This window comes from Neodiprion virginianus, chromosome 1, assembly GCF_021901495.1.
Source record: "Neodiprion virginianus isolate iyNeoVirg1 chromosome 1, iyNeoVirg1.1, whole genome shotgun sequence".
Classification (NCBI taxonomy): Eukaryota; Metazoa; Arthropoda; class Insecta; order Hymenoptera; family Diprionidae; genus Neodiprion; species Neodiprion virginianus.
Genome location: NC_060877.1, coordinates 34,761,187 through 34,771,387, shown reverse-complemented (window position 1 = coordinate 34,771,387; position 10,201 = coordinate 34,761,187). Strand labels below are relative to the sequence as shown.

The 10,201-nt window shown below is 33.2% G+C and overlaps 2 protein-coding genes across 3 annotated transcripts; both read left to right on the top strand.

Moving 5' to 3' along the window:
• Window positions 1-1,531: 1,531 nt before the first annotated feature.
• LOC124301523 (eukaryotic translation initiation factor 3 subunit J) lies at window positions 1,532-5,186 on the top strand. Of its 2 annotated transcripts, XM_046756682.1 has the most exons (6): window positions 1,532-1,686; window positions 1,802-1,884; window positions 2,231-2,344; window positions 2,578-2,716; window positions 4,147-4,311; window positions 4,392-5,186. In XM_046756682.1, exons 1-6 carry the CDS (start codon window positions 1,671-1,673, stop codon window positions 4,586-4,588), a joined length of 714 nt encoding a protein of 237 aa, XP_046612638.1. In that variant the 5' UTR covers window positions 1,532-1,670; the 3' UTR covers window positions 4,589-5,186. The 2 variants fall into 2 exon arrangements, with proteins under 2 accessions (XP_046612638.1, XP_046612647.1); XM_046756691.1 differs by lacking the exon at window positions 2,231-2,344.
• Window positions 5,187-6,497: 1,311 nt separating this feature from the next.
• On the top strand, window positions 6,498-10,175 carry LOC124310467 (leukotriene A-4 hydrolase). Its single transcript, XM_046774457.1, has 10 exons — window positions 6,498-6,728; window positions 7,047-7,159; window positions 7,377-7,519; window positions 7,835-7,946; window positions 8,024-8,092; window positions 8,203-8,479; window positions 8,652-8,947; window positions 9,036-9,290; window positions 9,371-9,666; window positions 9,772-10,175. Exons 1-10 carry the CDS (start codon window positions 6,590-6,592, stop codon window positions 10,007-10,009), a joined length of 1,938 nt encoding a protein of 645 aa, XP_046630413.1. The 5' UTR covers window positions 6,498-6,589; the 3' UTR covers window positions 10,010-10,175.
• The last annotated feature ends 26 nt before the right edge of the window (window positions 10,176-10,201 follow it).

Genomic DNA, 10,201 nt, shown 5'->3' with positions numbered 1-10,201 from the left:
AAAAAAAACCGATTTATAGTCAAATCGGGTTTTCCAGTCTCCGAAACCAATGAAAACGTGACCCTCTCCACATGAGAGTACAGTGGAGTGTGGAGCTGGCATTTAACAGCAATGTAATTTTCCGTATACGAACTTCTGCGCCCTCCGAAGTATCAGTGACATAACGGGAATAACTAATGTCGAATGTAGCGCTAAAATTCAAATCTCAGATCTAGAATTTATAATCCAATTAAATAACAAATTAATATCAACAATACAAATATTTTTCGTATTATTTAGATCTCATTTTATTGCACTGTATACAAACATTTTACATATTTATATAGAGATGTATATGGCATATTTACGATGTGAATTCAAAATTGTTTAACTAAAATGGCACTTCATGAAATTGGAGACTATTTCATACACTATTACATCATAAAAATATAACATAATATAAATTATTGAACACAGACTGAGACGTTTATTTATATAGAAATATTGCTTTTTTTACTGTTACGAGAATTTCAGACTTTCAATGAAATATATATCATTTTATTTTATTTTAAATCGTTAACCCTGAATGTATTATATAACATAAATGTTAGATTATTTAACGCAATTAATAAGTTATAAATTCCAAGATTCATGTATAATCGTCAAGATATAGAATAAAACATTGTAGAGGTTACTAAATCACTATAATGTATGTATATGTATATGAAAATATATTTTTTGTTATTGCTCTTTGGATGTAAGATATTGCCACAAAACTGTAACTGACAAAAATCTCGTCTCAGTTTTGGATATTCAATTACTATGTAATTAGTTGATTATAACTACTTAAATATATTGCTGTTAATTAGTCTGATTTTGGTTGCTTTGGTCTGCGAAATTTGGTCATTTTCTTTACATTATTGTCGGACTTTTTCGGCATGTTTTATTCTAGAAATTCTTTATGCAAAATAATAATTAATCCCTACTCAAATGCTACAAATCTAGCAAACATTGTTTCATATGAGGTACCAAACCATAACATTTTATTTTTTTACTTGACTTAGTTAATCTGAAATACTACTGCAACACGAAAATACAGAAATAATACTAGTTTGAGAATAGAAAACAGAAATGACGTCACCAAATAACCTCATTTTTCCATATTGCATCGTAAATGTTACAGATGTAATACTTACATTTTTGGGTTTTTTGGCGGTTGGAAAAAAGAGTGCTCTTAGTTAACTCTCTTATTCTTTCTACAACCTTTCACGAAACACCGTAACCCCATTTTAATCACAAAGTTGTATTACACAGAGAATACATTAGTATATTTTTCAAAATTTTTCTCAGCCACGCTATTCTCGGTAGGTCATAGAAGAATTAGCGAGAGAGAGAGAGAGAGAGAGAGAGAGAGAGAGAGAGAGAGAAGAGATAGAATAGTTAGGGTTTTGAGACAGTAGAGGCGCTTCTTTTACTGTATCCGGTCAACTTCCACTCCGTACTATACTCTTTCTCTTTGTCCAAGTTTTTAGAGGACGAATGGACAGCCAGAGCTGCAACGGTAAACAGTTGAATCATTCGCCCCATGAGATTAAGGACAAGGCCCGCCGTGCACCGCCGTGGCTCGTTGATTTTTGTTGCGTGCACGGTTTTTCCGACTATTTGAGTGATATTTCATAAAAATCAAGATCATGGATGACGAGTGGGGTATGTATTTTAAATGATTAAATATTCTGTGCCGATACATTTGATCAAAGGAAATGAATTTCTCGTGATTCGGCTTAATTTTTGACAACTCGTTTCGTATCGTATCATATTGCAGACGCGGATAATGTTGAGGCCAAATTCGACCTCGCAATGAGGTCCAATAAATGGGAAGGCGAAGATGAAGAGGAAGACGTTAAGGTATCGAAGTACAATGTGATATTCAGTTAACAAACATTCGAATACTCTCATTAATTTCATTCTGCCTCCATATGTTTCACCACCAAGTTTTCATAACCTTGTCCTAATTACCGCATGGAATTTTTGAGTGTCTCTTCTCTATGAAAATTGACGACCTATCTTGTCCGTGTCAAATAAATCAATATGTATTCACTTTTACTCTTTAAACATCATTTTCTCAAAAGATGTGTATATTATTCCAAAGTCTTTGACATGATATTTTTTTCTTTCCCATTTCCATTACCACTTCGTGTCAATAATCTGATTGACGCATACTTAATTGCTTAATATTTATTGACGTTATTAGGATAGTTGGGAAGATGTGGAAGAGGAAAAAAAAGATGTAGAAAAGGCTGCTGAGGTGCCAAAGGCTAAAGCAAAACCTAAAAAAACATTGGCCGATAAAATCGAGGAGCGTGAGGTCAGCGTCTCCATTACTAAAAAATGATTGTACTTATTTTATTTTCATTCATAGTCGCTTAATAAAAGATTCACTACAGTAACTTTGCTAATCGGTTTAATTGACTGAAATCTTACAGGATTGTTGAGAAATATTTCTGATATAGTAGATGAATCCTGTATTTAAATTCTCTATTGGGAGTATCAATCAAACGATACAAAGTATTTTAAACAAATCATTTTCTTCACATCTAGAAAAAGACGCGAGAAGAAGCAGAAAGAAAGGCGAAGGAAAAGGAAGAGGCCTTAACACCTGAGGAAAGGAGAGCGGAAATGTTGAGACGTCAGAGGCTTCAGGAAGAAGCGGATCTTCGACTAGCCATGGAAACATTTGGTTTGTCAAACCTTGTTGACTTTAGCCCCCGTAAACCACAAAAAAGTGAAAAAAAATAACAATTCTTCCCTGCTATCAAATATTCTCACAATCATAATAATTATTATTAATCCACTTGTACTATCTATCACTTTTAATTTTTACCTGTATTCGAATCTGCTGTATCTCAGATTATTGTCAGATTTGTGGAATTTTATTTTTATTGATATTAAATTTATCTGTTGCACATAATTTTAGTTTTCTGGTGTTGCTACAGATATTTTTTTTTTTTACCGAAACATTCTTACAACAACCCCGACACGTATGAATTCTGGTGAACGTATAACAATGAAATATACCGTAATTAATTTAATACTAGAATTAACCTTGAGGCGATATTTCGTAAATAACATAAAACTTAATTCAATCCTGAGATAATTGATGAAGCTGATTCAAATTCTCAATTATTCAAATTTGACTGATGCTTAATTCTTTCGATATACTTTGACTCATGTGTGGTTACCGCGAGATTAGGCAAGCTTAAGACATTGTGATAGATTTTCGAGGGGTATAGAATTCTGAGCCAATGAACTTGACGAAATTGTATCAAATTAGTCTATAAACTTAATCATAAATCAGATTCTTTGTTTCGAAGTAGTTTTTTCTTGAAATTTCAAGTTAAAATGATGAAGTCTAATTTAATTAGTGATTCTGAATACGTTTTGCATTATTTTTCATTGCTTGAACATACGTAGAAAAGCGCAGTATTAAGGATGAAAATAACCACGTAAACATTTCCACCTAAGATTAATGAAATATTAAGTGAAAGTAACGTTAATTTTTTTTTTTATCTAACAACATTAAGTTTCGAAATGCTACATTAATGAACCTATAATTGTCAGGAACTGTACCAGAGATGAACGAAATCCATACGATTTATTACCAATTTTAATACAATGAAATTTAATAATGTTATGTATTTTAATAAAATTGATATTTTGCACAAACAAACTGTTGTGTCCACGTCAGTCTTTATACATCCTTGCATACTGTTTTTAATCTCCTGTATTGTTCCTGATGAGCTGTTCGATAATGTATTCCTTATTTGTATCTCATTTTAAAGGTGTGTGGTGAAGATTGTATGGCTTCTAGCTGCACAAATTTTTGTTTATCTTAAAATCTTTAAAAACGAAAATGCGCAAGTATTAAACAATAACAAGAAACTCCTATTTTAAATTAATAACAACCGTTTTAGGTTCCATCAAGTATTTATACACTTCTGAAACTTAAAATTATTTTCTAATTACTTATTAACTGGATTGGGTAGAAGTATAAGATGGAAAGAAAATGCTATCGCGAAAATTGAAGATACAGGTCAAAAATTTGTATGTGCTGTTGTCAAGTTACCAGTGTTATTTAATTTATTATGAAACTCACGTTTTTATGTTAAGGTGTGAACCCTGAAGCTGCTACAGGACTTGACTCTATGACACCTGACACAAAAGAAGATTTCGACCAGTTCAGTGAAGCACTTTTAAAGAAAATAAACCAATTCAACAAGCATGCTGAGTTTACCACGTTCGCCGAAGAGTTCATTAAAAACATTGCCGTGAATTGTTAGTATCTTACTCTTTATGGAATATTATCTTTCTCAATCATATGCACTCTTTTTTAATTGAAATTAAAATTGTTGCAGTGTCTTCGACAAGTTTGAAAAAAGTGAAAACGACAATTGAAAATTTAGCTATCGAAAAACAAAAGATTGAAAAAGGGGATAAGGGTAAGAAGAACAAGGGTAAAGGCAAAGCAAAACTACGAGTCGAGGGTGATAATTCACATCTAAATGAATATGGCGATTATGGTTTTGATGACGAATTTAATGATTTTATGTAGCGCCGAGATGTAAGTGAAAGTCAGTTACTGTTACAAAACAACAATCTGCATACATGGAAACAGACAAAAAATAGATTTATTATACAAAATGTAAGAAAGTGACAGCCAGAAAAACTAAAAACATGCAGCTCCAACATGAATGTACTAATAATTGTAAGGCATGTAGATCCATGCCCGTTATTATACATGTTGAATATTATTATTAAATCACATCGAAACCAGAGTTTGTTGTCATTATTTTTTTTTGGTTCAGTGGCTATTTCTATTAAGCCAGTTTAGTGCAGATTTTACAATATCAAATTTAAATATCTATATAGTTAGATAACTTTGAATATTAAGAATTGCTCTAAATTAAAGAAATGACAATTTAGAGCCATGAGTTGATTGTTACCACGCTACTTTAATTCAATTTCAAATACTATTAAAACTATTACTTACGTCTGTTCTCCTACCCGCAGTTCTTCATGCAATGCAATAATCAATGTTAATAAATTTTGTATAACTAATAACAACTACTTACATTGTGCGTATTCGTTGATAAATCAAAGTTGATTTTAAAAAGAATATATTAAGTAATAAAGGATCACTGAAATGCGAATGTTGAAACGTCATTTGCTGTTTATTACCAGAAAAATTCACTTCGATTACACTTGATAAACCCTACAACATTTATCATCCAGTTCTCTTACGTTCAATCTCAGACAATCAATTTTTCAGCACTGTGAATTTGATGTGGTGTCAGAAATAAACATGTTCCACAAGTCGAATGTGCGACTGTAAACAAAAAAAGGAGTCGTCATTGTTTGAGGAACCAAAATGGATTGGACGTTTCCTGAGGGCTAAGAAGCCTTGAATTTTTTGTCCTATCTGAGAAAATGGAAGTACTCATGGTTTAGTGCGTCAGCAACATTAACTGTTTAGTTAATTTATTTGTTTTTTGCATCTTCTTTGATGACAGTGATTTAATGACTGCATAAATCTCAGCCTTTGCTCTAGGACCTCAGCAGTTACTGTTTACAACGAACTGTTCCTACGAAAATCTTATACAGTCATGGTATCTCCAATGGACAAATCTCTATAGTCATTGGCCTTTAAAATAGAAATATATCGGCCATTATCCTTTGAATTGGGGCCAAGAATGTTCGTGAATGATTATAATCATGACGATAGTTACATCCATGGATTGAATAGTTATATTAGTATGACTCTGATTGTGTCTAATTCTGTACGCTTTTATTACCAAGAATTACACTTAATTCAAATATCTATTTCTTTTCAGCCTCCGTGCTTTCCAATTGTGTTTCTACTAATAAATTTTCGTCAACAACACGTTTAATTCCAATTTGCAACTGCATTACGATAAGCGATAAACTCAACTTACCTGTCAAGCAAAACATGAAAGGCTGATAACTTACGATCTTTTCATAGCTGATGAAAGAAAGTTGTTTTCAACTTAAATACACTTCAATGATTCATGATTTCTTGCTATGAATTCTAAATTGCCAATCTGGAGAAAAAAAACTTGATAAAAGCATTTTTTTATATCTAATTAATTTTTGTTTTATTGACATAATACCACTGCTCGCCACAGCCTTCAAATTATTACCCCAAAAAAAAAAACTCTGTACAAAAACATTCGTTTCTTTTCCAATTCATCCAAGTAATAATTTATAACTCACAACGAAAGATTAAAAAAAAAATGTTTAATTCAATTATTGTAAAAAAATGCTCTGAAATCCGCAGAATTAACAAAGGAACAGAGATCCTTCTTTAAATATTTTTGTCAACATATTATTTTAGGACTTAAAGCAAGCAAAAGAATCGATACCGAATTTTTTTTTAATTCTGCGATCAGAGAATAATAAGATATAGAAGGGTCATTCTCAAAAGTAATTGACCCTCGTTATCAGCATCATTCGGGGTAAGAAGCGAAGAAAAAACTGGATGGTAATCGGTAGAAAGTGGTTGAAGCGTAATTGGAATTTTGAATAATCCTAAATCATGGGATTAGCGGTGCGTCCATTTCTGATACGCTCTCTGAAGTACATTTCTTTCCTAACGTTATTCATTCCGGCTCAGTGGTCGGCAGCAGCAAACATGTCGTTGAGTCCTGGAGATCCGAATTCCTATTCACGGCCCGGTATTGTAATATATTTGCATTTAATGAATTAATACACACAATTCCGCTATAATTTAATGTTTTAATCAATGCTATTTCGATTGAGCTTGAATCGTTTATGAATATTTATCGTTAGCTGAAAGTCTTAACCTACAACAAAATATTTTTTGTGTACATTTCGAAATAATTAGTGGCTTGTCATTTGATACACCCATAAATTTGAGTCGAAATAGGTTTTCTGAGCTGCAAACTCTTTCACATATCTAAATACGGCTTGAATAACTATTTGACGTTATTCTCCGTATCTTGTTATTGTTTCAATTATTCAAATATTTCCAGACTTAGCCGTGGTGACGCATATTGATCTGCACCTGCGTGTGGATTTTGACAAAAAAGTATTGGTTGGAAGCGTTATTTTGGATGTTAAAAAATCTGGGGATACCAACGAAGTGGTTAGTATTGTTCCATAAGGCGACTTAAATTTCTTTTAGTGTGAGTGCCTTCGATAATGTCTTTATTCATCCACATGTAAAGTTGCATTAGTGAATGAGATAGTACAATCAATAATCCGAAATGCTTTTACTAGCGTGAACACGTCCAAGTACAGAGTTTCAATTATCGAGAAATTCTTAAAATTGGTATTTTCATAATCTATAAAAAATGTTGTAGATTTTGGATAACCGAGGGTTGACCATTTCGACTGTGCTTAATGTTGCCGATGGTTCGCCATTAGAGTTTGTCAAAGGGGAATCAGTGACATATGGGTCAAAACTCAGCATCAAACTGCCTCAAGTGCAATCTCCAAATAATACGTAATTAAATTATTTGACAATTACTACTTGAATTTAATTTCAATCGACAGAAATATTGAAAGTGTAAAACTGTCGTTATCACTTGTTTCTCAATCTGTAAAACTTGATAAGCAAGCACTTGTTATTTCAATAGACTAATTCCCACTGTCAGAAAGCTTGATGGACAGTGATAAATTCAATTGATAATCCACATTCTTTTTACATGTGTGGAGAATTTGAACTTTGATGAGATAATTGACTTGCTTTTATACACTTTATCTTGAATAATAACTCAATTCCATACAAAATTTGGACATATTTTCACTTTCCTTACAGATATAAAATTGAAATACAGTATGCGACTTCGCCCAGTGCCAGTGGTTTACAATGGCTAGAGCCAGAACAAACAGCGGGTGGAAAATATCCATACATGTTTTCACAATGTCAGGTAGTTGAATGGTTGAAATAAAAATAATTATTGATATTCCATGAATTTTACTCTAAAAATATGTTCGTTTTGTACAGGCTATTCATGCCCGTTCTATATTGCCCTGCCAAGACACTCCGTCTGTGAAAGCGACCTATACTGCTGAGGTAATGCATCCATACAACAACGTTCAATAAAATATTTCGTAAATGAAACACACTGTGCACAGAACATGGCCATTATGTTTTTTCCTATAATGTACTGTGTATCAATGCAGATAAAAGCACCAGCAAATTTGACTGTCCTCATGTCTGCTTTGCATGACGGGATAGTAGAATCTGGTGGGGATATCAGAATACACAAATTTCACCAGCCAGTTCCAATTCCTGTCTATTTAATTGCACTCGCTGTTGGAAAATTAGTCTCCCAGAGAGTCGGCCCAAGATCACATGTCTGGGCGGAAAAGGAGCTCATTGAGCAAAGTGCATTTGAATTTAGCGAAACAGAAACTATGCTAAGAACTGCTGAAGATATTTGTGGCCCTTACGTTTGGGGTACGTTTTTTTTCTGATGTGGTGGTGATGTATCACGAGTATTAAGTCAGCCTTATTTTTTAATTGTTTTATTATATGTATGTTTACCAAGATTCTATAAAAATTCTCAATCAAATAATAGCCAGTGACGATTTTGCTGGCATTGTAACATTATTCAGAGCTTTTATTTTAGAAATTTATGACTTGTTGATTTTACCACCGAGCTTTCCATTTGGCGGTATGGAAAATCCTTGTTTAACTTTTGTAACACCGACTCTCTTGGCTGGGGATCGTTCTCTGGCTGATGTGGTTGCTCATGAAATAGCTCACAGCTGGACTGGAAACTTGGTGACAAATGCAAACTTTGAACACTTTTGGCTAAATGAGGGATTCACTATGTTCGTTGAACGAAAAATACAGGGGAGAATACATGGTGATAAATTTCGGGACTTTTCAGCTATTAGAGGGCTCAAGGCGTTACGTGAAACTGTGAGTATTCCTGATTTGGTTATTCACAATTTGTGTGAATTGCGTATATTTGGAATAATATGGTAATTTCAACATTCTTGCTTTTCAGATTGCAGTATGTGGTGAAACTGATCTACTTACATACCTTGTGCCAAACTTGATAGGCATGGATCCTGATGATGCTTTTTCAACGGTACCCTATGAAAAAGGTCACACATTTGTGTACTACATCGAGCAGCTTCTCGGAGGACCTGAAGTGTTTGAACCATTTTTGAAATCTTATTTGAACACATATAAGTACAAAAGTATAGTGACATTGACTTGGAAAGGGTATTTATATGATTACTTCAAGGACAAAGTTGATGTAAGATATTGATTCAACTGATTTCTGCGCACTAGGCTATCATAAATCTTCACATTTAAACATTTTTATTTTTATCGCAGGTCCTAAACTCTATTGATTGGGATACATGGCTTTACAGACCTGGGATGCCCCCTGTAATCCCAGCGTATGACACAACTTTGACACAAGTGTGCAGAGAATTAGCAGATCGGTGGCTTCATTGGGACGAAAATACAACAAGCCCATTCAACACGTCAGATATCACAAAATTAAGTTCAAATCAAAAGATTGAATTTCTGGCTGAATTATTACTAGCCAATGAAACGTTATCACAAAAAAAGTTAGAAGTTATGAATCAAGTGTACAAGTTCGATCCTATGAAAAATTCAGAAATCAGGTACAGGACAACTTATTACAATCATAAGTACTGAATATTTGTGAATTTGTTTTGAATTTTATACAAAACTATCGACACTTAATCCATTAATACATTGTTCAACAGATTTCAATGGATACGTTTGTCACTCAAGGGTCGCTGGAGAGCCAAAGTATCACTTGCGTTAACCTTTGTAACGGAACAAGGACGTATGAAATTTATTAGACCGATTTACCGAGACTTATATGCATGGGAAGAGGTCCGCCAACAAGCCATTGATACATTTTTGGCAAACAAACATAAAATGATGTATGTCAGCGCTCATGCAGTGGCCGAAGATTTGTGTCTAAACAGTGATGTGTGAATGATGTCGATATATGAGCTTATGACCATAAAATACCACTTGCTGAATAATCGGACAAAATGGTTATCTTGATATAAATAATTTGTATGATGGTTTTAATACTTTATACATGGTGGGAAGATGATAACAAATAGTTACGTGTTGGAATATATAATTTTACTACCTATATAATACTCTGTTTATCTCAACGGT

What these genes read in the sequence shown, in the direction of transcription:
- LOC124301523 (XM_046756682.1), top strand. An exon ending in ATAAAATCGAGGAGCGTGAG is followed by an intron (nt 2,345 to 2,577) that starts GTCAGCGTCTCC and finishes CTTCACATCTAG; the next exon opens with AAAAAGACGCGAGAAGAAGC. An exon ending in ACTAGCCATGGAAACATTTG is followed by an intron (nt 2,717 to 4,146) that starts GTTTGTCAAACC and finishes TTTTATGTTAAG; the next exon opens with GTGTGAACCCTGAAGCTGCT.
- LOC124310467 (XM_046774457.1), top strand. Translation starts at nt 6,590, where the DNA reads ATGGGATTAGCGGTGCGTCCATTTCTGATACGCTCTCTGAAGTACATT. An exon ending in ACATGTTTTCACAATGTCAG is followed by an intron (nt 7,947 to 8,023) that starts GTAGTTGAATGG and finishes CGTTTTGTACAG; the next exon opens with GCTATTCATGCCCGTTCTAT. An exon ending in TTGTGGCCCTTACGTTTGGG is followed by an intron (nt 8,480 to 8,651) that starts GTACGTTTTTTT and finishes CTTTTATTTTAG; the next exon opens with AAATTTATGACTTGTTGATT.